This window comes from Arabidopsis thaliana, chromosome 5, assembly GCF_000001735.4.
Source record: "Arabidopsis thaliana chromosome 5, partial sequence".
In the NCBI taxonomy this organism is placed as follows: Eukaryota; Viridiplantae; Streptophyta; class Magnoliopsida; order Brassicales; family Brassicaceae; genus Arabidopsis; species Arabidopsis thaliana.
In genome coordinates this window covers 26,427,183-26,453,264 of record NC_003076.8, presented here as the reverse complement: position 1 = coordinate 26,453,264, position 26,082 = coordinate 26,427,183, and the positions used below count along the sequence as shown (strand labels likewise).

The following is a 26,082-nucleotide window of genomic DNA, read 5'->3' as shown; positions in this document are numbered from 1 at the left end:
TTTTGATGTAGGACTGAAATGTGAACAACAGGCGCATGAAAGGCTAAATTAGGACAATGATAAGCAGAAATAACTTATCCTCTCTAACACTTGGCCTCACATTGCCCTTCACACAATCCACACACATCCAATCACAACCTCATCATATATCTCCCGCTAATCTTTTTTTCTTTGATCTTTTTTTTTTTGCTTATTATTTTTTTGACTTTGATCTCCCATCAGTTCATCTTCTTCTTCTTCTTCTGATCAACCATGGCTGCTGCTATAAGTGCTGCAGTCTCTTTACCTTCCTCCAAGTCATCCTCTCTCCTCACCAAAATCTCCTCTGTATCCCCTCAAAGGATTTTCCTCAAGAAGGTATCATTTCCATTTCCATTTCGTTTATCATGTTTTAATTAATCACTAATTGTAAAGCTGGATCTTGACATGCATAATTGCTATTTATCTCGTGCACCTGCATACAGAGCACAGTGTGTTACAGAAGAGTTGTGTCAGTGAAGGCTCAGGTGACAACAGATACTACCGAGGCACCACCAGTTAAAGTAGTCAAGGAGTCTAAGAAACAGGAAGAAGGGATTGTTGTCAACAAATTCAAACCTAAGAACCCTTACACTGGTCGCTGCCTTTTGAACACCAAGATCACCGGTGATGACGCTCCCGGTGAGACTTGGCACATTGTCTTCACCACCGAAGGTAAATCCCTTAATTAGGGGGCTTTTGATTGTATTTTTTAGAGGCATTTTTCGAGGGAGAGATTTGATTAGGTTGGTTGATGACTTAGGTGAGGTTCCGTATAGAGAAGGACAATCGATAGGAGTGATTCCAGAGGGAATAGACAAGAACGGGAAGCCGCACAAGCTCAGGCTTTACTCTATCGCGAGTAGTGCCATTGGTGACTTTGGAGACTCCAAGACCGTAAGCAAATAATCCCTCTAACAACTAACTAAATAATGATTTACAAAATGATCTTCTCTTATCTGGAAATGGATCCTTTTGCAGGTTTCTCTCTGTGTCAAGAGACTAGTTTACACAAATGATGGCGGAGAGATTGTTAAGGGGGTCTGCTCCAACTTCTTGTGTAAGAAAGAAGAACAATGTGTCTGTGATGGATCGTTTACGGTTTAAACTGTTCTTAGTGTTTGTGATGTTCGGGTTTTTCAGGTGACTTGAAGCCGGGTGATGAAGCTAAGATCACTGGACCTGTTGGCAAGGAAATGCTTATGCCAAAAGACCCCAATGCCACCATCATCATGGTATGGTCATATATTGGCGTGCTCACTTAGATTAGAGAGCAGAATTTAGTGGTATATAGTCAACACTTGTAGTGATTACTTCTGCTTTTCTGTTTCCTTAGCTTGGAACAGGAACTGGAATAGCTCCATTCAGATCATTTTTGTGGAAAATGTTCTTTGAGGAGCACGAGGACTACAAGGTCAAACCAAAAGCAAACTCTCTAGACACTGTTGTTGCCAATTATACCACTGACTAACTTACTCACCAATTGAATTTGCCAATCATATGTGCAGTTCAATGGTTTGGCGTGGCTTTTCTTGGGTGTACCCACAAGCAGCTCACTGCTATACAAGGAGGTACACAAGCTGAAATCCAACCCACCTTTACTAATGTTGTCTTGTACAAAAAAGCTGTTGTTGAATTGTGTGGATAATGGCAGGAGTTTGAGAAGATGAAGGAGAAGAACCCAGACAACTTCAGGCTGGACTTTGCGGTGAGCAGAGAGCAGACGAACGAGAAGGGAGAGAAAATGTACATTCAGACAAGAATGGCAGAGTATGCAGAAGAGCTGTGGGAGTTGCTGAAGAAAGACAACACCTTTGTTTACATGTGTGGTCTTAAGGGTATGGAGAAGGGTATCGATGACATTATGGTCTCGCTTGCTGCTAAAGATGGTAAGGACATTGATTTCATTATCATTTGATTTTCAGAAGTCTGTGCCAGATGTATTTATTAAACTGTTTTGTTTGGGGTGGGAACAGGGATCGATTGGTTGGAGTACAAGAAGCAATTGAAGAGGAGTGAACAGTGGAATGTTGAAGTCTACTAAGGAAGCTTCTGAGGGAGTAATTATATAATGTAGATAAAAAGCTTCTGATGCATTGTGAAATCTTCATATCTGCTTCTTTTTTCTTTCTCAAGGATTTTCAATCAAAACATTCAAAAGAGAGCATCAATACCACCAAACTACTCTTTCTCACTTGTTGTTCATGTTATATTTCTTGCAACAATATAGTGAGTTTTGTGAAATATGTTTTTCTCATCTCCCTTTTTGAAGGGCTAAATCACTTTTCAGTAAAGTCATCAACCGAACGACCCTTTTGAGCGAGGTATCACAACACATTCTTCTTTGCTTCGTTGGGTGGCAATTTCCTGATTTTTGCAACGAAAAGGCCGCTGGTTGCTGAGGTGGAAGGATCAAACCGCAGTGTCTTAGGCGTGCGACCACTTCTACACGGCCAATCCTTGGCCATTTCAATCTCTTGTAGCTCTGCATCGTCATAACCCAGTTTTCTGTTAGTCTTCCCACTAGTCCATAAGTAAGGAAAAAGAAATATACAAAATCACACAAAATCTGACCTATAGCACCTACAAAGTATCGAGTTTTTTTTCGAAAACGGTACCACAATGAATGTTGTTAATTTGTTGAAAATATACTTTAAGTACCTGCAGAGAAATTTTCAGAAAGGAACTGATCCACCACATCTTCGTTTTGGGCATGCGTCAAACTGATAGTTACACGACTTAGATCACTGACTCACGTCTAAAAGAATAGAAAAAAGGAGAGGCAAGAGCACAGAGAGCTTATTGTGATTGGACTTTTCACCTGCAGGTGCTGTACACTAGAGTGCCAGCTTCTTTCAACAATCTGAATCCATTTCTCAGTAGATTCAACTGCAAACAAAGGCCCTGGCAATGATCACCAGAGAGGCAATAACAAGGGTAGACACACGAAACACCAACAGACTTATGGAATGTACCTGAAGAGCTTTTAAGTTTGTATCGGTTCTCTCAGCATCCAGAACACGGCGTTCCAGAGTTTTCCAACCCCATTGCTCAAATTTCTGGATATGTTTGATCGAACCATCGTGTGTGCACTCTGCGTCCACAAGAACCTGCAGATTTCCACTTCAAATCTTTAGTTATGTCACTTTTAAGTGACTGTAGCTGCATCCGCGGATCACAACTATACCTTATCATACCCATAAGATGCATAATCATTTTGGTCAAGGGATCTATAAAGTTCATTCTTTTTTAGCCCGATTACTCCAGAACCCTGTCCGTAGAAAATAATTTCTGCCTGTCCATTCTGCGGCAAAACAGAATTCTTCCTTGCCTTAGCTTCTTGTTTCCTTTCTTTGTAAGGTCTACGGGAGGTCCACTGCTTGAATGTGTCTTCATGATCGTCCACACATGACTCACCTGAATATTAGCATATCAAATGAGCTCATCAGCAAAGTTAGGAAAAGCTTAAAGGAACATATTGTTTTGACGATGTTGAAGTGTTGCTGCTCTACATGGTAGGTTTCTGGTTGGTGGGACTGAGAAAGTGGTTCCATCAGCAAGAAAAAGCCGGCTCCTTTCAGCAAGCCCATACTTTAGAAGCATAGTTCTGCAGGCAGCAAGACGATGCCTTGCAACATCGACACCGGTGGCAGTACCCTTCTGACCCAGTAGGTCAAGCATCATACATAGTTTAGCACCTGAGAGTATTATTATTCCCTCTAAAGCAGTTACAAGGACGAATTGACACACTAAGGAAACCAAATCAGCTGATCAATGTAAAAAAATACCAGGAGCAGCACAAAGATCCAAGACATGGTCTCCTGGGGAGATACCAAGAGCTGAGACAGCGGCACCGGAAGCTGCATCGATTCCGTACATCTGAAACCCGAAGAAAGAACAAGTGAGGTTAAGAAAAACCGAATGAGCGAGAGGAGAGTTGGTATTTGATTGCTCTCTCTCACCATGCCTTGCTGATAGGCCTTGGTTCTGGCTATATGAACATCTGGAGGGATGGAGTAAAATCCTGGTAACCAATTCACCTTCTCCAGTTTACAGTTAATTTCGGATTCAATCTCTTCGAAAGCATCCTCGAATCCAGGTTTCAACCTTCAAACGGACCTCTCCGGTTTCAATGCCAAATTCAGAAATTTTGAGAAAAGCAAAGGAGGGGTCTCAAGTTACCTTACATAACGTGGAATTGAATCTCCGTGAGTATAGATTGAAGGATCAAGGCCATTCGCCTCTAGAAAGCTAAGGAAACTCTCCGGTAACTGTAGCTTGGACGTTTCTTCCATGAGAAACCCGAGAGAGAGAGAGAGAGAAGTGTTCGGTCGGAAAATTAATTAAGTCGGAGAATCGCCGGGCGAGAACAGAGAAGATAAGGGCTTAGGCTGAAGCCCAAAGCCTTTTTGTATGTATACTCAAAAAGCCCAAACGTTTTGACCGATGAAACAAACAAAGGCTTGTTACTTAGTTTTTACACTTTTACTTGTTCATCTTTTTTTTTTTGGTTTTCACTTATAGAGAAACACAGCTTTTATTGAATTTGGTACACGAAAGTTTTGATTACAAGAAACTGGAATTTTAAATTGAAAATGATTACTACATCACACAGGCAGTTATATTATTTGATTAAGAAAAGAAGAGAATCTTAAGATTATTAATTAGCAGATGGCTCCTCCTCCTCCGTGTTGATGGGAAAGCTGTGATCCACCCAAGCCAAGTAGCCACCTCCCACGTTTCTCACTTTCTTGTAACCCTATTTTTTTATGTATATATGAATTGATTCTTTGAGATTAAACACACAAGTAGGAGTAAATTATGTATGTAAACTAGGGACTATTATACACTTACTGCAGCAACAAGTTCAGTTGTGGCTTTTAAGGATCTGGCTCCACTCTGACAACCCTGTTTGTATCAATATCATTTTCCAGATTTTATCATCGTTTTCACCGGCAGATTTTAATTCTTGTGGGTGTGATGAGGAAGAAAAGAGTTACCACAAGGATATCATCAGCTGGGTTTAGAAGAGAAGATACTTGCTCCAAGAACTCTTGATTCTTCACTCTACCTAAGAGTAGAGATCACAAGGCTTTAACTCATGTACTGGTTGATATCTCTAATTAAAGGTGATTGATATTTGATTTACCTTGAGGTGTGTTGAGCATGTAGGGAATGTTGACGATCTTAGCTGCCTCACAATGGCCTCTCCTAAACTCGTCCTGAGTCCTGCCATGTGCAAGGATTTTTCATTAACAACCGCAGCAGCTGGTACATGCATGGTGATATGATAGAATAGATCAGAAGCTCACCTAACGTCAAGATATTGATGCCCAGACTGGAGGAGAGTCTTGGCTTGGCTCACATCTACACTAACAACTTCTTCTGCCTTTGTGCTGGAGGAGATTGATTGAGACATCTTCTTCTCTACCTCTTCTTGTCAAACAAAAAGATGAAGAAGCTTCAGGAAGAGAGCAGAGAGTAATAAATAGGACCAAACACAATAATATTGTTTTAATATTGTTCTATCTTCCACTTATACACATGCATGGCCAATATAAAAATAATGGTATATGATTCAACAATTAGAAATTTGTTTCCAATTCCATACGCAAGTAAATGAAATCTACAATAAAGAATATAAGATAATAGTCTTCTTAGACAGCTATGGTAAGATAGGCCCCAAAGCCTGCATAGAAAACGTGTTCACTGATTAGAGATGAGAAGGAAATGTTGGCTGAATTTAGTAATCAAAAGAAGTTGAGTATGTAATAGAAAGTTTTGGTGATGGAATTGCGCAACTAACAAACCCATGAACGAGTCATCGTATTGGATGAGTCGTTAGGTAGAGATGAGGATGACGTGTTCTTTTCTTATTATTACTACAGACAAGACAAAATCAAAGCCACGTTCAATGGATTCCATTCCCCCATGTAAGGGAATCAGATTCAATATTCATATTATACAAACTTTAGGCAAAGAAATTATCAACAAGATAACATTAGAGATTTGCCTGGATCGGAGAGAGAAAATCTGATTAGACCAACATTTGTTTTCTATCAATTTGTTTGCATATCTGTACTATCACACACATTTTTTCAATCTATAACACACACACACACACAATGATCAAATGTACACATGACTCAGAGCGTATGTAAATGTACACATGCAAAGAAAAAGAGGCAAAGCAACTCATATCTTTTTGATCTGGGAATCCAGCAAAGCACGACCAGTATGGCAGATCCGGTCCCTTTACCTAAACTTATCCCACCATGATTAACCATTCAATATAAGATGCAAACCTGGACCTGATCCAGGTAACCGAGCACTGATATGAGTGTTCAGCTGCTAAGCCGATAATAACTCTAACGGCTTTGACTGGATTGGGCAAAGGCAAATCTACTCGTACTTGTATCTGTTCTCGGACTCTCTCGTTTATGTACCTGCAACAAAACAACACAAACAGTGTATTGAACCCAACGCAAAAACAACAAAATAACTACTGAAAGGATTTATACATTTCAGTCTAACAGGATCACCTCAGAAGACATAGTCTCGGTTCTTATGTCATGCTTGCACACAGGGCAAGATGTACCCCATTTTGTCAACCAAGAGTCGATGCAATTCAAGTGAAAAGCTGCATAAGAGCTTCAAATCAACCAACTGCTATGAATTACCCCCACTTACATAAACTAAAAAAGGTCAAATCTTTAATTTATTCTTCTGATGTACATATTCGACCCATCATATCATTCGAAGCAATGAGTAATACCAAAAAGTTCGCATTCGGTGCTTACCTATCAAACTGGAATTGACAGAAACGGAATATATTGTACCTTCAACCCTAAAACAGAGGAATTTATGCTAGAAAGAAATCTATTTTATAAAGTTAGAATCTAAGAGAAACCTATCAAAGTCTTCCTAGAATAGTAAGCACATGTTTCAATCCTGTGAAGGGAAGATCTGTGTCTCATAAATATACATTTCCAAGACCTCAATGAACACATTAAGGGTGGCAAGTTGCCAGTTTATTTCCACAGAAGAATAGGAGTAAGTACCATGTTGGCAGGGGAGAAGTCTGAGGCTTTCTCCAAATCTGTAATCCTCGAGACATATAGCACATGTTTCCCCGGCCTTGTGGTGAGCAGAATCAGTGAAGGTGAAGCAGGGGAGTGTGTGGACGAGCTTTGCATCTAACCTGATGGTCCTGGTGTGCCTCCCTCGCCATTGGGTCCAGTGTCTGGGTGCAAAGAAGGCAATCAACAGGAAAGTGACTATAAGAAGGAGAGAGAAGAAGGAGATGGCCAACACAGTCCAAGCGCTCCCTCTGTCTGGCGGATTAAGGCAGCATTCACCATCTCGGCCTCTCGCGTACTTTCTCAAAATCTCACCGGCGACATTTGAAACGAAGACTGCATCAACTGTAATGTCCTGAGGGTTCACCTTCACTGTGCAAAACAGATGTTGGTCAATCTCCAAACTTATGGGGGCGTTGACTAAATTAAATAACTCCAATGAAATTCAGCTCAACCCTAGCTCATCAGGAGAAGAAAAGATGGAATTTTAAACTTGGGTGGGAGGCAAAAGGCTTACTGACGATGAGATCTTCGTTGTCAATGTTGTCATAGACAATCACAGCTTGAAAACCTGAGTTCTGGGCATTGAGCAGCTTATCCTCAAAAGAACATTCGCCTCTGATTATCAAAGCGAACTTAGTAGTTCTGTGTTGCGTCCAGTTGGATGCGGCGGCGTGGAGAAGCGGTGAGCAACCGTCGAGAGGATCTGCGACGTATAGAGCTCCACAGATTCCGTTTTTGGTCACGGAGCCGTCTGAGAATCAAAATCAACTTCTTTTTAACCAGATTGTTCGAGAAATTGTTTCGGATAAGGAAAAAGGAAGAGGGGGAGAAATTGACCAAATTTGGCTGGGAGATCGGCAAAAGAGGCGGAGATGGAATTGAGGACAACAGTGGCGAGTGAGACTCGTAACAGAGAGGAGAGAAAAGGAGCTGCAACTAGTAGACAGCTTGAGACGACGAGTCTCATCTCTCTCTCTTTTCGCTTTCTCGGTCGATCGATGGCTTTTCAGTTTCAGGCTGTCGCCGAAATGCATTGGTTTCTTCACCAGAGAGAACCTTCTACTCGTCTCAGAGGCTTTAAAGATTAGTTCGTTAATTTATATTTTATATACGGAATAAAAACGACGACGTACAAACAAAGCCTCCTTTGCAAGCAAACAACCCCCAAGTCAAATGAAGAGAACAAAACAGTTGCAATGATGTAAATGACTTGTTGTTGAGATTTTTATACTAAAATGTTACTAGCTCAAAGATTTGCTTCTATTCTCTGTAAAGACGTGGTTTAATTATCTCTATATTGATTGATTTGTGTATTATCAAAGAAAGGGAGATTTTTTCCCAAAACTATTTGTTAAATAAAATTAAAGAAAAGGTAAATGACTATTGTCAAAACTCAAAACAGATCAACTTCAATTTTAATGTTGACATCAAAGTAGAAGAAAAAAAGATTTAATAAAGTACTATTTTAGGGTCAAGATTTTAATTAAATTTGTAGGAAAATAAGATTATTGTAGAACCTAATTAATTATTACATATGGTGAAATGACAATCTAGTCACAGTAAAACAATAGAGAGACTCTAACAAAGACCGACGGATCTGAGCAAAAACAAACGATAAGGATTTGGTCTTTTGTTATGACCCTTGTTTTGCTCTCTCTCCATTTTCTTGTTATAAGTTTCCTCCACACCCTGTAAGAAAGAAAAACATCTGAAAACTCTGCCATCGGAAAATGGAGAAACCGGGTATGTCTTTATTGAAAGGATCACTTTGTGTTATTGTTTTTCTTCTTCTGTTGTCGTTGGTTGAGAGCGTCAAAGGCGGGGGATACGTGAAGTATGGAACCGAAGCTAAAGTGGTTCCGGGGAAACTAAATGTTCATCTTGTTCCGCATTCGCATGACGATGTCGGCTGGTTGAAAACTGTTGATCAGTACTACGTAGGATCTAACAACAGAATCCAGGTATGTTATCTACAGATGAATGATGAATCATATATATGTATGTATGTAGAGACGAGTCTAACGTACTATATATCCCAAATGAATTGTGAGTTTCAGAACGCTTGCGTGAGGAACGTCCTAGACTCGGTGGTGGATTCTCTACTTCGTGATCCCAATAGAAAGTTTGTGTTTGCGGAAATGGTAAAACATTAATAATGGTTTTGTTCATAAAACCATAATATATGTTTTCTTCTCTTATGTGAACATCAATGTACATGAAAAAGGCCTTCTTTACGCGTTGGTGGGAAGAACAAAGCCCCGAGAGACAAGAGCAAGTGAGGAGACTAGTGAAATCCGGGCAACTAGAGTTTGTGTAAGTAGGTCACGACCTTAATTTTATCATTTTGGCTACCTAGCGTTGATACAATTCACACAATCAATGTGCAGAAATGGAGGATGGGCTATGAATGATGAAGCAACGTGCCATTACATAGATATGATAGACCAAACCACAAAGGGGCATCGGTTTATAAAGCAACAGTTCAACACAACTCCACGTGCTGCTTGGCAAATCGATCCCTTTGGTCATTCCTCTGTTCAAGCTTACCTCCTTGGAGCAGAGGTCCCTTCTAATCTATTTATTTCTTTATTTCCTTATGAGTGTGTTTTAATTTGGTGGGGGTGCAGTTAGGGTTGGATTCTGTGCATTTCGCGAGAATCGATTACCAAGACAGAGAAAAGCGAAAGGCCGAGAAATCACTTGAAGTCATCTGGAGAGGATCAAAAACACTGGATTCTTCTTCTCAGATATTCACCAATATCTTCTTTGTTCATTACGGCCCTCCCACTGGCTTTCACTATGAAGTCACCGACGATTACGTACCCCTCCAGGTTCGCTTCTTCTTTCTCCCGTTTGGTTTTTGGTTTAGGGGAATTCGGTTCACTCGTCATTTTGCAGGACAACCCTCGTTTCGATGGCTATAACATTAAGGAGGCGGTTAATGATTTCGTCAATGCTTCTCTTGTTTATGTAAGTCTTGAGTAGTATTTTTTTTTTTTTCAAGTGTGTGTGTAATCTTGGATTAATTCTGAAAGTAGTCAATGTGGACATAGGCTAATGTGAGTCGAGGGAACCATGTGATGTGGACAATGGGCGATGATTTTCAGTACCAGTTCGCCGAGTCTTGGTTCAGACAGATGGACAGACTTATCCATTATGTTAACAAGGTTTTCATATCTCTTGCTTGCTGTGATTGCTCAATATCAATCTCGCTGTCTTTGGAGACTAGATTCTCATCACCAATAATTCCATTCAACAGGATGGCCGTGTGAACGCCTTGTACTCCACACCATCTCTCTATGTTGATGCCAAGAATGTTGCCAATGTTACTTGGCCTCTCAAGACTCATGACTTTTTCCCGTGAGTGCCTTTAGTACTGTCACCAAATAAATTTACATATTCCTTTTGTTCAACAACTTGATTTTCTCAATAGTCAATAATTTCCCCCTACTCTCTGCAGATATGCGGATCGGGCATACGCTTACTGGACTGGCTACTTCACCAGCCGTCCTGCTCTTAAACGATATGTTCGGGCTCTTAGCGGATACTACATGGTATCAAACTGCATCTTACGGAGTCCGATTTCCCATTTTCTTAGTGAAATTCAAAATGAATTTACATGGCCTTGCATTTGTCTGTTTTTTTTCCAAAACAGGCTGCAAGGCAACTTGAATTTCTGGTGGGCAAGAACTCTGGAGGTCCAAACACTTACAGTCTTGGGGATGCTTTAGGGATAGCGCAGCACCATGATGCTGTCACTGGAACTGCCAAGCAGCATGTAACAAATGATTACATGAAACGCCTTGCTCTTGGTGCTTCTGAGGTAAGATACTATATATGAAAACTCTTTTCTTTTTTGTCTTTTTTCTTATATCAGTAATCATCTAATTATTCCGTAGGCAGAAGCTGTGGTGAATTCTGCGCTGGCATGCCTAATGAACAAAGCACCAAAAGGTGGCTGCACAAAGCCTGCAATAGCATTCAGCCAGGTTAAATCTCCAAGAAACTCATTTTGGATTTCATTTTTTTTACAGAAATGTGATTGAAGAATCCCTTTCATGGTGATGACTAGTGTGGGAGTTATTTCTTTCCTCTATTTAGAGTAAACGATTATTGTGTGTCTCTATATAGTAATCACCTGGTTTATATATTCTTTCTTGGAATCAAATCAGCAGTGCTCGTTGATGAATATCAGCTATTGCCCATCGACAGAAGAAACCCTTCCAGGCCAGAAGAGCTTGGTAATTCCATCACATCTCTCATCAATCATTATGATATAGCTCAGATTCTCCAACTATCTCAGTGTTTGATCTTCAGATTCTGGTGGCGTATAACTCCCTTGGATGGAACCGTACAGAAATCATCAGGATTCCGGTTATATTTCATGCCTCTGTTTACTTGCTCCTTTGAGATCAAATTCTTTAATGTATTACTAAAGAGTTAGGGTATGTAACAGGTCAATGATGCAGGTCTAAGTGTGGAAGATTCATCTGGAAACACCCTTGATGCTCAATACATCCCCATGGATAATGTCACGAGCAACCTCAGAAGTTTCTACACAAAAGCTTATTTAGGAATATCTTCCCTGCAGCGTCCAAAGTATTGGCTCGTGTTTAAAGCAAAGGTGCCACCACTTGGTTGGAACACATTCTTCATATCTAAAGCATCCGCACAAGGTATGCAGACACAGGCTCATGCTATCCATAGAAAGTTAAACAGTTGCCTTTCCCTCATAATTCATTTTTTTTTTATCATTCATGATATAGGAAGCAACAATCACAAACACTCTTCAGTGATGCTTAGTCCGATGAACAATACGACTGAAATTGGTCCAGGAAATCTAAAGATGGTGTTTTCTTCAGACTCTGGTCGTCTCGAACGGATGTACAACTCCAGAACAGGAGTAATGTTTCGTTTACTCCTTCACACTGAATCTTTTTGGTTCATTCATTTGGTTAGACAAAATATTCAGTCACAATTGCTTTTAATAAATATCTTTCAGGCTGACATAAAGGTGGATCAGAACTATTTCTGGTATGCTTCAAATGTTGGGGACGCAAAAGATCCCCAGGTTTCTGGTGCATATATATTTCGACCTAATGGTTCCTTGGCGTATCCTGTTTCGTCGTCCAAAGTGAGTCTATGAATACTCTAAGAGCATTGAGATGCTGAGGTTCTATCATCAAGATATTAGATCATAATTTTTTTTAGCTTTTCTACACAGCATCGTTATGTAGGAAGCAGATAATTGTCTTTGTAGTTTAGAAATACAGATAAACCCATAAAATCTATATGATAAAAGTAATCCATGTAAATATTTGTTTGGAAGATATGTACCGTGACTAGTGCTTTCATTGGCAATGGAAACGTGCAGTCAAAGTTGCAGATTGTGCGAGGGCCTTTAATAGATGAGGTGCACCAGCAGTTTAGTCCTTGGGTGGCACAGGTAAGTCACGTTTTGTGGTAACTCTAATCCCATAGAAATTGTCAACCATAGCTAGTTGCAACGACAATTTATATTGGAGAATCCTTAGTTGATAAGTACATGTGTTATCTAGGTGGTAAGACTATACAAAGAAAAAGAGCACGCCGAATTTGAGTTCACTGTGAGTGTTGTCCAAAACTCTATTTCAGGTTATTTAAGGTGTTTTGGATAAAAAGATCCCTCAAGCTCATTCTCTTTAGCAGATTGGTCCAATTTCTGTTGGTAAGGGACATCTAACAGGAAAAGAGATTATCACGCGAATGGTAACAGATATGACTACAGCTAAGGAGTTCTATACTGACTCTAATGGAAGAGACTTTCTGAAACGGGTACCCTAAGATTTTTCTGTGTTCTCGTATTTTAAACACCAATGAGATCGTATTGCCCGGTTTCAACAAATAGATTAAACTCTATTGCAGGTCCGGGACAACCGAACAGACTGGCATCTCGAAGTGAATGAGCCAATAGCAGGAAACTACTATCCGGTAAACTATTTGATGTCCAGCAGAAATTGCAAAACCAAGAAAAATTTGGACTATATCGATTGTGAATGGCTTTACAGTTCTAACGCATTGTTAGTGTATCTTTTCAGCTTAATCTTGGAATGTACATAAAAGACGAGAAAGCAGAGTTGTCGGTGTTGGTTGATCGGGCTACTGGGGGTGCAAGTATTAAGGACGGTGAAATAGAGTTGATGCTTCACAGGTTCCAAATTTCATTAGTGTCATTAGTCTGTATTTTTAAAACATGAAACATTATTGTGTAGTTGACACTGATGAAACATCCATGGGAACAGGAGAACGTCCATGGATGACTCGAGAGGAGTGGAGGAGAGCCTTGTAGAAACTGTGTGTGTGAATGACACCTGCGCAGGATTGACGGTATGAATGATTAATTGAGAAATTGTGTGTGTTTTGTCCAGGACAAAACTTGATACATACTTGTGTAAATGCAGATTCGTGGGAATTACTATGTAAGCATAAATAAGGTAGGAGAAGGAGGGCGGTGGAGACGAGAGACTGGACAGGAAATATACTCACCTCTTCTAATGGCATTCGCACACGAGAACAAGGAGAAATGGAAAGCCTCAAATACTGTGAAAGGTTATGCCATGGATCATCTCTACACCTTGCCTCAAAACATTGCTCTCATCACTCTTGAGGAGTTGGATCTCGGGAACGTCCTTCTTCGCCTGGCTCATCTCTACGAGGTACGTACAGTTAGATGTTCTTGAATTGGGATATACCTGACAGTAATTGAGTGTTGAGCGTTGTTTACAGGCGGGAGAAGACAGTGATTACTCTAAAATCGCTAAAGTTGAGTTGAAGAAGTTGTTTTCCGGCAAAATGGTAAGAAACACACTTGCTCATCTACATGTGGAGAGATACTCTAACATACTAGCTAGCTAGGTGGTGAATGAATCCATACTATTTTTGCAGATCAAAGAAGTGACGGAAATGAGTTTGTCAGCAAATCAAGAGAAAGTAAAGATGAAGGAGAAGATGAAGTGGAAAGTGGAGGGTGAAGCGGAACAACCTTCTTCCCCGCTAAGAGGCGGACCCGTTGACAAGTCGACTTTAGTAGTAGAGCTTGGTCCCATGGAGATTCGTACATTTGTGGTTCAGTTTTATCAGAAACAACGAAGAAGAAAGTTGTTTGTGGGATGATTGCGCCAATATGTTTGTACAATGTTTTAAATCATTCATTCATCAACGGTTTGGTTAGTTAGAAAGCGCGGGAGGAAGGTTCATGTATTTTTTAATCGACCATTATACTGTGTTAATGGGCCTGTTATGGAAGTTTTGGGTATATAAGGCCCATTTAAAGGAAATGATGAGTGCGCGATTTGTCTCTCTTCTCAAAAACTTGAAGATCTGAGTAGAGTATTTCCTTCTTCTTTTTTTTTTTTTTTTTTCTGTTCTTGGCTTGTCGCAGAAGTTGGGATTCGTCTTTTTATAATTTGCCCTGAAAACGAAAACGAAAATAAAAAGCGGAGAGAGAGATGGCTAGATACGATCGAGCAATTACTGTCTTCTCCCCCGACGGTCACCTCTTTCAAGTCGAATACGCCCTTGAAGCCGTCCGCAAGGGTAACGCCGCCGTCGGTGTCCGCGGTACCGACACCGTTGTCCTCGCCGTCGAGAAGAAGTCCACCCCCAAGCTTCAGGATTCTAGGTTTTATTTCCATCTCTTCACTTTTATCATGGCACCAATTAACAGACTTGCCCTCTCTACTTATTGGATCCTGCTTGGTTTACTCTCAGTTGCTAGTTGACTGAACAATGTTGATACGACTGCTTTATTTTGGTCTTGTTCCCTATTTAATGGAATCTGCAGCTGAAACCCTTGTTTAAAATTGAACCTTGTTCCTAATTGCGATTGTCTCAGTTGTTACTCTTTTCTAACATGTATGATGGCTTTGGCCCTTCCCTGAAAAGAAATCTACTTAATTGTTCAATTCTCTTATACTGCTGCCTAACCAATATATTTTGGAGAGGTATTTGTGTTTCTCTATCTAGTTTGTTAGATGAAGCTGATGTCCTGTGCTTGTTTCTGACAGATCAGCCAGAAAAATTGTGAGCCTTGACAATCACATTGCCTTGGCATGCGCGGGGCTCAAGGCTGATGCCCGAGTCTTGATTAACAAAGCAAGGATCGAGTGTCAAAGCCACAGGCTTACACTTGAGGACCCTGTCACTGTTGAGTACATCACTCGCTACATTGCTGGCCTTCAACAGAAGTATACCCAAAGTGGTGGTGTCAGACCCTTCGGTCTTTCTACTCTTATCGTTGGCTTTGACCCTTACTCTCGCCTCCCTTCCCTATATCAGACTGATCCTTCTGGGACTTTCTCTGCTTGGAAAGCTAATGCTACCGGCAGAAACTCCAACTCTATTAGGGAATTCCTCGAGAAGAACTACAAAGAATCCTCTGGCCAAGAAACTATTAAACTCGCTATCCGTGCTCTGCTTGAGGTTGGTGCCCTCTCCGTCCTAGCTGATATTTTGTTATTTCAGGATTTTTTGTCCTTTGAGATCATAGCTGTTTTGATATCGGCTTTGCATTGCAGGTAGTTGAGAGTGGCGGAAAGAACATTGAGGTTGCCGTAATGACACGGGAGGAAACTGGGCTGCGCCAGCTAGAAGAAGCTGAAATTGATGCAATCGTGGCCAAGATCGAAGCTGAAAAGGCGGCCGCAGAAGCAGCCAAGAAAGGCCCTCCAAAGGAAACTTGATAAAACAATAACTGTTTCTGTTTCTCAATCTGAACTTACCTTCTTCGCTGCTTCTGTTTCTCAATCTTGTTTTGACTCGAGCCAACTCTTTGGCAAAAGAAGAACCTGACCCCATCGTTTTGTTAACTTGAAAATGCTCCAAAAAAAAACTGAAGAAAGGGTTTAAAATTCGCTTGATCTTGATCAAACCAAGGATAAATTTGCTGTTGCTCATTGTTAGATAGAGAAGTGACTCTCCATTTTCTATTTATAAGTAAGCAGAACAATTAGTGTTCCTTCCCTTGATGTTAAGTTGTTAACTATCATACCAGTTCTATCTGACCTAACATATAAGACACTTAAGATGGTGAATGTCACCAGTCTTGTATTTCATCATCTTCAGAAATATCACTGTCCTCCTCATCTGTCTCTTCGCCCATTCCCGGAAACGCATCTGGAGATGCCCTGTAGCTAAGCCATTTCAGCACGGGGCTATACTCTGTGGCCATCACTGATATATCTGCCACTCTTGACCCCTCATAGCTTATGTTCCTCTGCTCTCTCAGATTCTTCTGCATTCACACATCAAATTTGTAAGCATATACAGGTTTGATATGTATTGGACATGTATAATTAGTTTCTATTCCTGAAAAAAAAAGGGAAAGACCCTGACCTTTGTTTGTATTGAGGATTGCTCCACTTGCCAGAGTTTTGGCTTCCGAATCACGTGCCATCTGCATAATCACAATACAGATCAATCGATAATATTATTTTCAAACAAATAAACTATAATACAGTCAGCTGGTATCCGTATGTAAAAGAAACCTGGATGAACATGGCTGCTTGTTTCCATACAACACACCACGAACAGCAACCGAGGCACCGGCTGACTGTGGAACATCCTCTGTGTTGTTATGTCCACTCATCTTTCCTCTTATATCAGCGAGAAGGAGATCAGCATCCGCCAAATACGAAGAAACACACCAGGCATCTTCTATGGCTCCGTCACTCACAAAATCTAACACTTCATTAACATAAAGAGTCCATTTTAGAAAATCTTTCAGTACGAAAAGCACAAACAAATGTAAGTTTAGGTATGCTCTCATGTGTCACTCTATCAAGGAGGAAATAGTGCATATGCTAACTCAATACTGGATAGTCAAGACGAGGTAGTAGTTGATACCATTTTCATGTAGAAAATCCACAACCCGCCCCGCCTGTCCATGAGCTTGGCTGAGAACCTTCTCCGGCGCATCCATTTTCAGTGGCAACCTTGCAAACTCGTCATGAACAAGAGAGCTGCTGCACTCTACACAAACTTTAGCTTAGAAGATAGTGATCCTGAGCTCTAAATTGCATTCTTTAAATTTCTTAATAACGAATTACCTGATATAATGACATTATCCGTCTCTCTTTTGTTGTGGAGAAACTTGCCCAGAGCGTGAAACAACGAAAGGGTCTCATCTCTACCAAAACAGGAAGATATTCCACTATCCAAACCACTGTACATTGTCTGCTCGTTTCCATGATAATTGTCTTCCATGCCAGGCCTTGGTGATTTTATCTTAGTATGATTTAGCTCTGGCTTAACGGAGAAGAGCTGCAAAGATGTAATAGCATGTCTGATGTCGCCTCCACTTGCAGTTGCCATCTGATCAATCTCCATAGTTGTTACCTTACAATGCTCTTCCCTACATATTCTCTGAAGTACCTTTTTAATTGAGTTCTTCGTGATGGGATTGAAAGCAACCTGAGAATACATACCTGGACAATCAACTAGAGTTGAAAAAATGATATTTCTAATAAGATTTAGACTGTAAATAGTTTGATAAAGCAACCTTTAAAGCCCCTGCTCGCTCAAGAGATGACTGTGTGTCCTCCATGCGTCGTGCAGTCTGGTCAGAAGAGTCCGCGTTATTGTGGTCAGTGATTAATATCACTGTTGGAATCTGCGTTGATTTCACCAATAGTAGTAGGCAATTTTGCAGCCTTTCAAAAGCATGCCTCCCATTGGCTAGAGGAAGGTCATCAATCAAAAGAACAACGGGCGCCTTTATTCCGTCAGTACTTGATGAAGCCATTACTCCGTATTTCCTAGTACTCTCAACAAAGTTTTCAAACTCATCCAGCTTCGACGTGTACTTCAGTCCTAGAAGAATTAATGAAAATCCAGTAGATTATAACCGGATTAGTACAACAACCATCCTCTGGTCTGTAATAGCAGTGCCAAAACTGAGTAACTAACAACTATAATTCCTTCAAGTACCTGAACTAGTGTTGTGCACATGTTCTTGCCAGATGGTAGGAATAGGAGCGTTCCACTCATGCACTGTGACTCCAAGGATAGACGTAATCAAATGGATGGTAGCAGATTTTCCGACTCCAGCTTGTCCTGTGACTAGTAGAACGTTATTCCTTAAACCATTCTGCTGAAACAGAAAGGCAAAAAAGTGAATACTGCCATTAAGCATCACGAGCTCTGAAATCATAAATCAATTTCAAAGATAAACGAAACATTACCTTTAAGAAATCCAAACTTTCCTGAAACCACAATTTGACTTCGTCAACCTAAAGATAACAAAAACAAGAAAGGAGATGAGTTGGTGAACCAAGGAGAAAGCAGAGCTAAAAGGAAAAGAAAGAACAAAGCAACCTTCTTCTTGTGAACAGAAAGCTCTTCCAAGGTGCGAGGCCTGTATTTGTCAACCCACAAATCGGTATTCTTGCTCCTTTCATAACCTAAACAAGAGACCACAGAGCAATGAAATGACAGACATTATAAGCTCCAAAAACCGTAAGAGGAAGCATCATAGCGGAACATCAATAAAAGTGTGAAAATTGTGGAGTAGGATCCAGGCAAAGTTGGCGCGTACCAGAAGATACCTTGAAGCCGCTTAAAGCTTCATCGAAATCTTCGAAAGACAATCTAATCTGCGAGACATATAAAAAGCGAAACTCGAGACCTTCATCAAGGTGACAAGCCAAAACATAAACATATGACAGACACTAGGCAAACAAAAAATGTAGAAACAAATGCAGACCTTATCTACAAGACTCGAGTCTTCTTGAGTCGCACTAGCACCCGAAAGGCGAGCTCTCTTTGACGCTCTAGGATTCGTTGCGGTACCAGCAGAGGACCTGGGTTTCGACTTGGCATTAGAACGCGATGACCTTAAGTTATACGATCTATCGTCATCTTCATCTTCTAGGGATAGTTTTTTCTTAAGCATTGAATTTCCTTTTGCCGAAACCTTTCAGAAATCCCAATCGCCTTAGGGTTTATGGAAGACGAACGGAACTTGATCACTCAATTAAACTCTCTCAGCAACGATCCCCAATTTCCAGATGAGCAGGAAACTTCCGAGTAGTCGGATCCTCCTCAACGGCGTGTCGTCGCCTTCCGCGTTTTTGTCTCGAAATGAGGAGTGAGTGTTGGCTCGCTCCACTAAATGACTATTTCATCGCTCGATATTTTCGCGGGTCAATCAAACGGCATCGTTTTTATCCGAGGCGTACATGAGAAGACAAGTAGTGAGGTCTTTACGTGACGTGTCAATATCTAGACCGCCTATCTCACGTGAGTAAAATAAATAACCTGTTTTAGCGTAGGGTGAGTTGTAGGAGATTACACCAATGGCCTGAGAGAGTGACCACCACCTACCCCACGCCGTCTCCGAAGGCTTCACCAAACAACACCACGAAATCAATCCTCTAATGTATTTCTTCAATTCAGTCTTCTTCTTCTTCACCAACCCAATTTCTTTTCTTCAACTCTCTCTTCTCCCCAAACCCGACTTCTGATCCGCATCGATTTCCATGGCAGCCAACACCATTTCTCTTTCCAACGTCGCCGCCTCCAAGAATCTCAACTCCTTTCAAAGCCGTGCCTTTATTGCTCCACCAACTATTTTTTTCCCTGTGGCTTCTGCAAAGTCTAAACCTGGGGAACTTTCTTTATCTTCCACGACTCTTTCCAGGTCTCGTGTGCGCGCCGGTGCTAGCCAGCTCATGAACGAACCGCTTAACGATCAACGCTCCATCTCTTCTCCCACTGTCGTCGAGGTTGATCTTGGTGACCGGAGTTATCCGATCTATATCGGCGCCGGCTTGCTTGATCACTCAGAACTTCTTCAAAGGTTTCATCTTTTGTCCCATAAGACCATTTCATTTTAATTTAGTTTAGCTTTTTGAGCTTTAATTGTCGCCACCATCAAACGGTCGAGTTTTGACTTCTCTTTAAGCGATAGTATCGATTTAGTAAGGTGTTGATGTCGTTGGAGATAACTAGTGAGCTTATTTAGGCCAATGGTTTTTGTTTAAAAAAATTTCAGAGCACATACAATACTCAAGTTTTTTAGAGTTTGGTCTTACATAATTTGTTGATAAATGTTTAGGCATGTTCACGGAAAGAGAGTGCTTGTGGTCACCAATGATCGAGTTGCTCCTCTCTACCTGGACAAGACTATAGATGCTTTAACCAGAGGAAATCCAAACGTGACAGTGGAAAGTGTAATTTTGCCTGATGGAGAGAAATACAAAGACATGGTACATGTTATCTTGGATTTTGATTTCCCTGTTTATAATAAAGAATCATTAGTAATCGTGAGTTATTGAGACTCTTTTATTCTTTCTAGGATACTCTCATGAAAGTCTTCGACAAGGCCATTGAGTCTCGCCTAGATAGACGATGTACATTTGTTGCCCTTGGAGGCGGTGTGATAGGCGATATGTGTGGATATGCTGCTGCATCGTACCTACGTGGTGTCAATTTCATCCAAATTCCTACCACTGTTATGGCACAGGTACATTTTTCACTTCACTGTAGGAATTTCTTGTCTAAAATCATTAACATCCAGAAAAAAGGTTTTTTATTTCTCGCTGCAATTCATTTAATTGCCCTGCAGGTTGATTCTTCTGTAGGTGGCAAAACAGGCATAAATCATCGTCTTGGAAAGAATTTGATCGGTGCATTTTACCAACCACAGTGTGTGCTAGTAGACACTGACACGTTGAACACATTGCCAGATAGGGAGATGGCATCAGGCCTAGCTGAAGTGATCAAGTACGGGCTTATCAGGGATGCCGAGTTCTTTGAATGGCAGGAGAAGAACATTGAGGCATTGCTGGCAAGGTAATTTTACGTTACAAGTGTGCCCAAAACAAAAACATTGAGATCATGAGTCTATCCCTGAAAAAACATTGTGTGATAATATTCATCGCAGGGATCCAGCTGCATTAGCTTTTGCTATAAAGCGATCATGTGAAAACAAGGCAGACGTTGTATCACAAGATGAGAAAGAAAGCGGCTTGCGAGCAACCTTAAATTTGGGTCATACCTTTGGCCATGTAAGTAGTCCATGATGGTCTCTTGGACATTTCTTCTCTTCGGGCCTAGATCCACTCATCACCCATCACTTAATTTTGCAGGCCATAGAAACTGGCTTTGGTTATGGAGAGTGGCTCCATGGAGAAGCTGTTGCAGCTGGCACGGTATCTTTCTCTATCTGCGATATTGCTAACCATCTTCTTCTCTCCAAATTCGAGATTTGTTCACATTGTTATATATACTCAGGTAATGGCAGTGGACATGTCATATCGTCTTGGTTGGATCGATGAATCGATTGTTAAGAGAGTGAACAAGATCCTAGTACGGGCGAAATTGCCTACAACTCCGCCAGAGAGCATGACCGTCAGCATGTTCAAGTCCATAATGGCGGTGAGTTTTTAGTGAATTCCAGATGTAAATGGAAAAAAGTTGGTAACTTTTGAGCAACTTTTGAGCTAAGAAAAATTCATTGAAATGTGTGTGGTGATGCAGGTGGACAAGAAAGTGGCAGATGGACTGCTGAGGCTGATTCTTCTCAAAGGCCCGCTGGGAAACTGCGTGTTCACTGGAGATTATGATCGGGAAGCGTTGGATGCCACGCTTCGTGCATTCTCCAAATCCTGAGCATTTCATATTTGAGATAATTTTGGTGTTGTTTTGTTCACATACGCATATGTACTCATATATACTGACCTTGTAACTAGCTTTGTGGAATGTGATAATAATGAGATATTAAAAGAAGAAATACCCCGTTATTGGACACCATATGCGTTTCAATTTGGATACTTGCCTCTTGAAATTGTTACTTGAGCTTTATGACAAAGCACGTTTCTGTTATGTAAACACAGTGAAGAGGCAAAAACAGAGGGGAAAAAGAAGAAACAGAGGAAGGGCTGAAATGCGGGATGCATTGTCCCGTTTAGAGAGGAAACAACTTCTGGTGCATGTATTTCTCCAAAGACTGTGTGTGTTTCTTACTATTTATTTAAATGAAGTCATGTAATCCAGAGGAGTAGCAAATACGCAAATCAAGATGCCGGTGGGAGAAGCTATCGAGAAAGTGGCGAGTCTCGTCTGCTACTGCCTTGTCGTCATCTGTTACACACTGCTTCTGATATACCCTGTTTGGGTCATGGCTTGCCTAATCAGTCTATTCATGGCTTCTCACCTTTCTCTCTTCTTTCTCTTGTTACTCCTCCATCTACTCACCTCTCTCTTCTTCTGTTTCTCCCTTTTAATTTCAGTGGAATTTAGATGATGACTCGTACAAACATTCAGACTGTCTTTTCAGAATTACTTAAAAAGGGTATCTAAAAACACTTACATAGTCACATGTGTAGTTAACTATATATATGAATTGATCACATGATGGTACAAGCGTTGGGATTGTCATCGCTGAAAGCAGAAGTGTATTTGACCTCGAAGGAGCTGGCACGAGCAAGCGGGGCCACTAGAGGGTCGGCGAGTGCATTACGAACGTAACCAGGAGGGGCCTTCTTGTCGTAGGCACCAGGTGCGTAAGGGTGTGGCACCACCTCGTAAGGTACGTAAGGCCACAGCTCCGCCTTCTTCCCTGTCCGATGCATCACCCGATGCACCACCTTGCTCGGTTGGACGAATCCCTCGACCGTGAGTTTGCTCTGTTTAGGATCGACGGTGACTTTGCTGACTCCTTTCATGCCTTCCACCGACTTCCTCACCCGTCTCTCGCACCCTTCGCAGTCCATCTTCACTTTTATCTCCACCTTCTTTTTTCATCATACGAAACACAGTCTCGTTACACAACAGTTACAAGCAAAAAAAAGGAATCAGATATATCAGAGAAGGGAGAAGAGTGCCTGGAACTGCTTAAGCTTTTTGTGATGTTTCCGGTAACAAATGTCTCGGAAGCCCATTAGCGCCGATTACGACAGTTTTTTTTCCTTCTCTGGTAACTTCAAATTGTCTTATTAAAGCATACATAAAGTAAAGCCAACATGCCCACTTTGCACGTGGACGAGTGAAGGAATGGTATGTCACTGCTGAGATAGCCAGCTGTTTTCAATTTAGAGCTCTCTAGTATTTCGGATATGGTTTGACGTGAAACCCTCTCTGCCGAGTGGCGGGTATCTTCAGATATTACATTTTCTTAACAAGGATGACTAAATCAATGATCAGCCAAACACCAACTATTAAAGTTTCCTATCCAAAAAAATTTTAAAAACCAGAAAAGTTCAAAAAAAGTTGAGCAGCATATTATTGTTTTTTTTCTTATGAGACTGAGTATCAATCAGTTCATATCCAATTCTCGACAAAACACAAAAAAGGAAAGGAAGAGAGATAGGCTTGCAAACACATCTTTCTTTCTCTCTCTTAGTAGCATCTCTCTTACACTCCCTCTCTGCTCCTCTCTGATAGAGTCATGCTCTCAATTTGAGACACCAGTGAGGCATTGTTGCTAGCCCCCGCAGCTGGACCGGACCTTGAAGGCTCACGAGGCAATAAATACTTGTCCCAATCTCCTCGCCTCCTTAATGTTTCACCCTACAATCCCATCCACATTCTACCTTTAGTCTTTCTATGCCTTTTTTTATCTTTACACCTTTCCACTTTACTTCTTATCTTATATCCATCAATGAATGAGAGACAAGGATGCTCATCTTACATACCTGAATTTCCACGACTTCTGAACTTCTCAGTGCTTCCAATATAGTCTGGATGTTATTGGTCAGTTCCGCAAGCTGCAAAAGTTGCAAAAATTTCAAAGAATTACTCTTTTTTTTACCACCAATACACTTACTAAACTAAGACTACTACTTCCAAGGTCACGTAAACAAACAAACACAACTAATATAAGTAACACCTTGATACAATAAGAAATACTTTCTGCAGTAGACATTGTAAAGTGATTAACGCATGTCAGCTTCAGAATAGAAGATGGAAAACCACTTACTCTCCTGAATGCTGCTATTACTCTAACAGGAACCCAACCTTCATCATTCATCTGATCCCGTAAATGTTCATCTCTGCTCAGGTTATCAGCGCTGCGTTTAAAAATTAACAAAGGATAAAATTTGTAATTCACACTTCTGATAGATGCATCTAATGGAGCATTGGGGTAACCCATAAACAAGTAGAAAAGTGCAAACACAACCAAATAAAACTGAAACGATTACCTGAAATAATATTCTACTTGTGTCAATATCTTATTGTACAAGATGGCATCAAAATTGCGAAAATACATGGGTTGAAGTGGGAAGGGTCCAACTAAACCCATCGGATCTGGAGATGGATGTGGCATAAAGACATGCTGTGCATAATCTGAAGATGTAACATAGCAGAATGAATGAATTAGAAATGGGAATGTATGAGAGAGCATAAGATGAGCAAAACCATACCTGGGTAGATAATGGGGCCACCATATGAACCTAATTGAGGCGCTGCCATATATTGCGCACTACTGGCAGGAAAAGATGGTGGCCCCATCAGCATCTGCGGTCTAATCATCCCAACACCCCTCTGCGGTTGCAAGTGCATGTCTCTCCCACTATAGTTACGGTGAGAAAAGCCGCTTTGGTTGCCATGCTCATAATTGCGCCTGTTTCCATGGTGAAGACCTTCCCCACGAGGGTAAGAGCTGCTGTTGCGATTCCTCTGAGAATTACGGAAATTCCCTGAACCAAAAGAGCCACCACCCCTTTGGCTGTGATTCTGATCTCTGGTGTTTAAAGGCGCAGCATTGGAGACGTTACTACTGGTACTGGAAGATGATGTGTTGTTATTCCGTCTAAAAGGTTTCCTCTGGCTATTATTAACAGCACTGTTTTCAGATGAGGTAGCAGAAACACTCGAGCCTGCATTGGCATTGGTGCTGGTGTTGGAAGTAGCCTGCAATATATATGGATGGATAATGAGCAAAAGCGGATATATGTATCTACTATAGGCAATCAAACAAGCATATTGACGACTAGACTAAATTATCCTCTTTGGATTCGAAACATGCAAAAGAAGGAGCTTGAGAAATGAAACTTGAAACCACAAGCCTATAATAGGTAGATACTGGTGAATCCCTAATATTCTGTAATGACATAATTGGAGAGCAAAAAGAAACGACCTGGGGAGGCGGTATTGATGACGATGATCCATCAGGAAAAGGTTTGGAAGCATCCAAAGAGGGAGACTTGATGGAAGAAGAGCGAGCAGAAAGAGAGAGAGCAGGCCAGGATTCGGCGGCGCCCATGACAGGGCCGACATCGGAGGAGCTATTAGAAGAAGGCATGTTCCAGACAGGAGGAGGCTTCTTATCAGCATTGTCGTAGTCGGAAGAGTTATTTCCGGTGGGCGGGGAGACCGAAGGCGCTGAGAAGGGATCGTCCTGGGAGAGGGAAAGAGTCGGATGATCATGGGAATCAGAAGGTAACAACCAGGGAGAGGAATCGCCGTGACGTGATCGCGAGATAGAGGAATCAATGGAGAAGCGAGATGCAGAATTAGCGGCACTACTCGCCGTCGTAGCCATCATGTAACAGAGGAAGAGAGAGAGAGAGAGGATCAAAGAAGCTGGGGATTATTATACTCTGAAACCAAGGAAAAGAATTAGAGAAGAAGAAGAAGGAATCAGCCAAAGAGAAAGCTAACAACGCCGGTGGCTCCTCCGTTTGGAAGACTTGTGTGCCTCCTGCCCTTTGCAAACAAACAAACACCAACGCTCCTTGTACAGTTACTTAAATACCCCTCTCGCTACCAATCCGTGTGATTTCACCTGATTGGTTAATTAACTAACCCTCGTAGCTAATTACTGAGGTTAACAAATCCCTGTTTTAACTTTTGACGTGCCTATCAAATTTATAAGTTGTGTTTATTAAGCCTCCTGTAGTAATTTGATTCTATTCTACATGTACCAAGTAATTCATTAGGGGATAAGATTAAAAAGATTTTCTCTTCTAATTGAGTTTTTTTTTTTTTTTTTTTTTTTTTT

The 26,082-nt window shown here is 41.1% G+C and overlaps 10 protein-coding genes across 23 annotated transcripts; 4 read left to right on the top strand and 6 right to left on the bottom strand.

Moving 5' to 3' along the window:
- The first annotated feature begins 65 nt into the window (after nucleotides 1-65).
- On the top strand, nucleotides 66-2,301 carry FNR1 (ferredoxin-NADP[+]-oxidoreductase 1). Of its 2 annotated transcripts, none has more exons than NM_001085336.1 (9): nucleotides 66-357; nucleotides 465-693; nucleotides 787-915; nucleotides 1,000-1,078; nucleotides 1,162-1,253; nucleotides 1,355-1,432; nucleotides 1,527-1,589; nucleotides 1,673-1,907; nucleotides 1,995-2,301. In NM_001085336.1, exons 2-9 carry the CDS (start codon nucleotides 649-651, stop codon nucleotides 2,060-2,062), a joined length of 789 nt encoding a protein of 262 aa, NP_001078805.1. In that variant the 5' UTR covers nucleotides 66-357; nucleotides 465-648; the 3' UTR covers nucleotides 2,063-2,301. The 2 variants fall into 2 exon arrangements, with proteins under 2 accessions (NP_001078805.1, NP_201420.1); NM_126017.5 differs by having other exon boundaries at nucleotides 782-915.
- AT5G66180 (S-adenosyl-L-methionine-dependent methyltransferases superfamily protein) lies at nucleotides 2,111-4,327 on the bottom strand. Of its 3 annotated transcripts, none has more exons than NM_126016.3 (9): nucleotides 4,201-4,327; nucleotides 3,981-4,125; nucleotides 3,807-3,897; nucleotides 3,531-3,716; nucleotides 3,206-3,435; nucleotides 2,994-3,128; nucleotides 2,840-2,907; nucleotides 2,680-2,741; nucleotides 2,111-2,503 (listed from the first exon to the last, which is right to left on the bottom strand). In NM_126016.3, exons 1-9 carry the CDS (start codon nucleotides 4,311-4,313, stop codon nucleotides 2,346-2,348), a joined length of 1,188 nt encoding a protein of 395 aa, NP_201419.2. In that variant the 5' UTR covers nucleotides 4,314-4,327; the 3' UTR covers nucleotides 2,111-2,345. The 3 variants fall into 3 exon arrangements, with proteins under 3 accessions (NP_201419.2, NP_001032161.1, NP_001032160.1); NM_001037084.3 differs by having other exon boundaries at nucleotides 2,113-2,503; nucleotides 4,206-4,310; NM_001037083.2 differs by having other exon boundaries at nucleotides 2,148-2,503; nucleotides 2,680-2,907; nucleotides 4,201-4,326.
- A 161-nt stretch (nucleotides 4,328-4,488) lies between these two features.
- Nucleotides 4,489-5,623, bottom strand: STR18 (sulfurtransferase 18). 3 transcript variants are annotated; one of them, NM_001203702.1, is made up of 5 exons: nucleotides 5,331-5,623; nucleotides 5,168-5,247; nucleotides 5,019-5,089; nucleotides 4,873-4,926; nucleotides 4,489-4,777 (listed from the first exon to the last, which is right to left on the bottom strand). In NM_001203702.1, exons 1-5 carry the CDS (start codon nucleotides 5,435-5,437, stop codon nucleotides 4,679-4,681), a joined length of 411 nt encoding a protein of 136 aa, NP_001190631.1. In that variant the 5' UTR covers nucleotides 5,438-5,623; the 3' UTR covers nucleotides 4,489-4,678. The 3 variants fall into 3 exon arrangements, with proteins under 3 accessions (NP_001190631.1, NP_001032159.1, NP_569030.2); NM_001037082.1 differs by having other exon boundaries at nucleotides 4,538-4,777; nucleotides 4,867-4,926; nucleotides 5,331-5,617; NM_126015.4 differs by having other exon boundaries at nucleotides 4,538-4,777; nucleotides 4,869-4,926; nucleotides 5,331-5,617.
- A 208-nt stretch (nucleotides 5,624-5,831) lies between these two features.
- On the bottom strand, nucleotides 5,832-8,179 carry RMR1 (receptor homology region transmembrane domain ring H2 motif protein 1). 2 transcript variants are annotated; one of them, NM_126014.4, is made up of 5 exons: nucleotides 7,938-8,179; nucleotides 7,615-7,851; nucleotides 7,080-7,469; nucleotides 6,561-6,658; nucleotides 5,832-6,464 (listed from the first exon to the last, which is right to left on the bottom strand). In NM_126014.4, the coding sequence occupies exons 1-5, from the start codon at nucleotides 8,065-8,067 to the stop codon at nucleotides 6,387-6,389; spliced, it is 933 nt and encodes a 310-aa protein (NP_201417.1). In that variant the 5' UTR covers nucleotides 8,068-8,179; the 3' UTR covers nucleotides 5,832-6,386. The 2 variants fall into 2 exon arrangements, with proteins under 2 accessions (NP_201417.1, NP_975001.1); NM_203272.2 differs by having other exon boundaries at nucleotides 5,832-6,658.
- Nucleotides 8,180-8,830: 651 nt separating this feature from the next.
- AT5G66150 (Glycosyl hydrolase family 38 protein) lies at nucleotides 8,831-14,426 on the top strand (the record flags this gene model as incomplete). 3 transcript variants are annotated; one of them, NM_126013.2, is made up of 25 exons in its annotated part: nucleotides 8,831-9,061; nucleotides 9,158-9,241; nucleotides 9,325-9,413; nucleotides 9,488-9,662; nucleotides 9,728-9,931; nucleotides 9,999-10,070; nucleotides 10,154-10,267; nucleotides 10,360-10,460; nucleotides 10,561-10,654; nucleotides 10,756-10,923; nucleotides 11,000-11,089; nucleotides 11,273-11,341; nucleotides 11,418-11,474; nucleotides 11,557-11,776; nucleotides 11,867-12,003; nucleotides 12,103-12,234; nucleotides 12,430-12,546; nucleotides 12,659-12,706; nucleotides 12,789-12,914; nucleotides 13,005-13,070; nucleotides 13,178-13,290; nucleotides 13,382-13,466; nucleotides 13,541-13,795; nucleotides 13,866-13,934; nucleotides 14,025-14,426. In NM_126013.2, the coding sequence occupies 25 exons, from the start codon at nucleotides 8,831-8,833 to the stop codon at nucleotides 14,250-14,252; spliced, it is 3,144 nt and encodes a 1,047-aa protein (NP_201416.1). The 3 variants fall into 3 exon arrangements, with proteins under 3 accessions (NP_201416.1, NP_001332004.1, NP_001332005.1); NM_001345749.1 differs by having other exon boundaries at nucleotides 11,276-11,341; nucleotides 14,025-14,404; NM_001345750.1 differs by lacking the exons at nucleotides 8,831-9,061; nucleotides 9,158-9,241; nucleotides 9,325-9,413; nucleotides 9,488-9,662; nucleotides 9,728-9,931 and having other exon boundaries at nucleotides 9,952-10,070; nucleotides 14,025-14,252.
- A 67-nt stretch (nucleotides 14,427-14,493) lies between these two features.
- PAD2 (proteasome alpha subunit D2) lies at nucleotides 14,494-16,095 on the top strand. The gene is made up of 3 exons (NM_126012.4): nucleotides 14,494-14,760; nucleotides 15,146-15,560; nucleotides 15,656-16,095. The coding sequence occupies exons 1-3, from the start codon at nucleotides 14,588-14,590 to the stop codon at nucleotides 15,818-15,820; spliced, it is 753 nt and encodes a 250-aa protein (NP_201415.1). The 5' UTR covers nucleotides 14,494-14,587; the 3' UTR covers nucleotides 15,821-16,095.
- Nucleotides 16,043-19,301, bottom strand: ATRAD17 (RADIATION SENSITIVE 17; the record flags this gene model as incomplete). Of its 2 annotated transcripts, none has more annotated exons than NM_126011.2 (11): nucleotides 18,841-19,301; nucleotides 18,673-18,730; nucleotides 18,453-18,538; nucleotides 18,320-18,367; nucleotides 18,066-18,225; nucleotides 17,638-17,948; nucleotides 17,186-17,549; nucleotides 16,983-17,108; nucleotides 16,625-16,823; nucleotides 16,473-16,533; nucleotides 16,043-16,371 (listed from the first exon to the last, which is right to left on the bottom strand). In NM_126011.2, the coding sequence occupies exons 1-11, from the start codon at nucleotides 19,027-19,029 to the stop codon at nucleotides 16,174-16,176; spliced, it is 1,800 nt and encodes a 599-aa protein (NP_201414.1). In that variant the 5' UTR covers nucleotides 19,030-19,301. The 2 variants fall into 2 exon arrangements, with proteins under 2 accessions (NP_201414.1, NP_001330043.1); NM_001345748.1 differs by having other exon boundaries at nucleotides 16,174-16,371; nucleotides 17,186-17,501.
- Nucleotides 19,302-19,364: 63 nt separating this feature from the next.
- AT5G66120 (3-dehydroquinate synthase) lies at nucleotides 19,365-21,889 on the top strand. Of its 2 annotated transcripts, NM_126010.3 has the most exons (8): nucleotides 19,365-19,935; nucleotides 20,194-20,344; nucleotides 20,434-20,601; nucleotides 20,704-20,930; nucleotides 21,022-21,145; nucleotides 21,227-21,289; nucleotides 21,372-21,515; nucleotides 21,618-21,889. In NM_126010.3, exons 1-8 carry the CDS (start codon nucleotides 19,616-19,618, stop codon nucleotides 21,747-21,749), a joined length of 1,329 nt encoding a protein of 442 aa, NP_569029.1. In that variant the 5' UTR covers nucleotides 19,365-19,615; the 3' UTR covers nucleotides 21,750-21,889. The 2 variants fall into 2 exon arrangements, with proteins under 2 accessions (NP_569029.1, NP_851279.1); NM_180948.2 differs by having other exon boundaries at nucleotides 19,913-20,344.
- A 24-nt stretch (nucleotides 21,890-21,913) lies between these two features.
- HIPP27 (Heavy metal transport/detoxification superfamily protein) lies at nucleotides 21,914-23,194 on the bottom strand. 3 transcript variants are annotated; one of them, NM_001345747.1, is made up of 3 exons: nucleotides 22,964-23,063; nucleotides 22,450-22,873; nucleotides 21,914-22,356 (listed from the first exon to the last, which is right to left on the bottom strand). In NM_001345747.1, exons 1-2 carry the CDS (start codon nucleotides 23,018-23,020, stop codon nucleotides 22,487-22,489), a joined length of 444 nt encoding a protein of 147 aa, NP_001332183.1. In that variant the 5' UTR covers nucleotides 23,021-23,063; the 3' UTR covers nucleotides 21,914-22,356; nucleotides 22,450-22,486. The 3 variants fall into 3 exon arrangements, with proteins under 3 accessions (NP_001332183.1, NP_201412.2, NP_001332182.1); NM_126009.3 differs by having other exon boundaries at nucleotides 21,914-22,873; NM_001345746.1 differs by having other exon boundaries at nucleotides 22,159-22,356; nucleotides 22,450-23,194.
- Nucleotides 23,157-26,079, bottom strand: LARP1b (winged-helix DNA-binding transcription factor family protein). 2 transcript variants are annotated; one of them, NM_126008.5, is made up of 6 exons: nucleotides 25,219-26,079; nucleotides 24,503-24,992; nucleotides 24,281-24,425; nucleotides 24,058-24,148; nucleotides 23,774-23,845; nucleotides 23,157-23,648 (listed from the first exon to the last, which is right to left on the bottom strand). In NM_126008.5, exons 1-6 carry the CDS (start codon nucleotides 25,624-25,626, stop codon nucleotides 23,493-23,495), a joined length of 1,362 nt encoding a protein of 453 aa, NP_201411.2. In that variant the 5' UTR covers nucleotides 25,627-26,079; the 3' UTR covers nucleotides 23,157-23,492. The 2 variants fall into 2 exon arrangements, with proteins under 2 accessions (NP_201411.2, NP_001330746.1); NM_001345745.1 differs by having other exon boundaries at nucleotides 23,214-23,648; nucleotides 24,058-24,425; nucleotides 25,219-25,915.
- Nucleotides 26,080-26,082: the final 3 nt, after the last annotated feature.

Coding starts and splice junctions, on each gene's coding strand:
- FNR1 (NM_126017.5), top strand. CDS start 253: ATGGCTGCTGCTATAAGTGCTGCAGTCTCTTTACCTTCCTCCAAGTCA. Junction 1,433..1,526: donor AGGAGCACGAGGACTACAAG/GTCAAACCAAAA, acceptor TCATATGTGCAG/TTCAATGGTTTGGCGTGGCT. Junction 1,590..1,672: donor GCTCACTGCTATACAAGGAG/GTACACAAGCTG, acceptor GGATAATGGCAG/GAGTTTGAGAAGATGAAGGA.
- AT5G66180 (NM_126016.3), bottom strand. CDS start 4,313: ATGGAAGAAACGTCCAAGCTACAGTTACCGGAGAGTTTCCTTAGCTTT. Junction 3,129..3,205: donor CATCTTATGGGTATGATAAG/GTATAGTTGTGA, acceptor GGAAATCTGCAG/GTTCTTGTGGACGCAGAGTG. Junction 2,742..2,839: donor CTAGTGTACAGCACCTGCAG/GTGAAAAGTCCA, acceptor TGTAACTATCAG/TTTGACGCATGCCCAAAACG.
- STR18 (NM_001037082.1), bottom strand. CDS start 5,437: ATGTCTCAATCAATCTCCTCCAGCACAAAGGCAGAAGAAGTTGTTAGT. Junction 5,090..5,167: donor CATGCTCAACACACCTCAAG/GTAAATCAAATA, acceptor CTCTACTCTTAG/GTAGAGTGAAGAATCAAGAG. Junction 4,927..5,018: donor CAGCTGATGATATCCTTGTG/GTAACTCTTTTC, acceptor TGATACAAACAG/GGTTGTCAGAGTGGAGCCAG.
- RMR1 (NM_126014.4), bottom strand. CDS start 8,067: ATGAGACTCGTCGTCTCAAGCTGTCTACTAGTTGCAGCTCCTTTTCTC. Junction 7,852..7,937: donor CGATCTCCCAGCCAAATTTG/GTCAATTTCTCC, acceptor TTTGATTCTCAG/ACGGCTCCGTGACCAAAAAC. Junction 6,465..6,560: donor CCGAGACTATGTCTTCTGAG/GTGATCCTGTTA, acceptor GTTTTGTTGCAG/GTACATAAACGAGAGAGTCC.
- PAD2 (NM_126012.4), top strand. CDS start 14,588: ATGGCTAGATACGATCGAGCAATTACTGTCTTCTCCCCCGACGGTCAC. Junction 14,761..15,145: donor CCCAAGCTTCAGGATTCTAG/GTTTTATTTCCA, acceptor TGTTTCTGACAG/ATCAGCCAGAAAAATTGTGA. Junction 15,561..15,655: donor CTATCCGTGCTCTGCTTGAG/GTTGGTGCCCTC, acceptor TTTGCATTGCAG/GTAGTTGAGAGTGGCGGAAA.
- AT5G66120 (NM_126010.3), top strand. CDS start 19,616: ATGGCAGCCAACACCATTTCTCTTTCCAACGTCGCCGCCTCCAAGAAT. Junction 19,936..20,193: donor CACTCAGAACTTCTTCAAAG/GTTTCATCTTTT, acceptor ATAAATGTTTAG/GCATGTTCACGGAAAGAGAG. Junction 20,602..20,703: donor CTACCACTGTTATGGCACAG/GTACATTTTTCA, acceptor ATTGCCCTGCAG/GTTGATTCTTCTGTAGGTGG.
- HIPP27 (NM_126009.3), bottom strand. CDS start 23,020: ATGGGCTTCCGAGACATTTGTTACCGGAAACATCACAAAAAGCTTAAG. Junction 22,874..22,963: donor AAAAGCTTAAGCAGTTCCAG/GCACTCTTCTCC, acceptor TGATGAAAAAAG/AAGGTGGAGATAAAAGTGAA.
- LARP1b (NM_126008.5), bottom strand. CDS start 25,626: ATGATGGCTACGACGGCGAGTAGTGCCGCTAATTCTGCATCTCGCTTC. Junction 24,149..24,280: donor CAAGTAGAATATTATTTCAG/GTAATCGTTTCA, acceptor TTTTAAACGCAG/CGCTGATAACCTGAGCAGAG. Junction 23,649..23,773: donor CAGAAGTCGTGGAAATTCAG/GTATGTAAGATG, acceptor ATGGGATTGTAG/GGTGAAACATTAAGGAGGCG.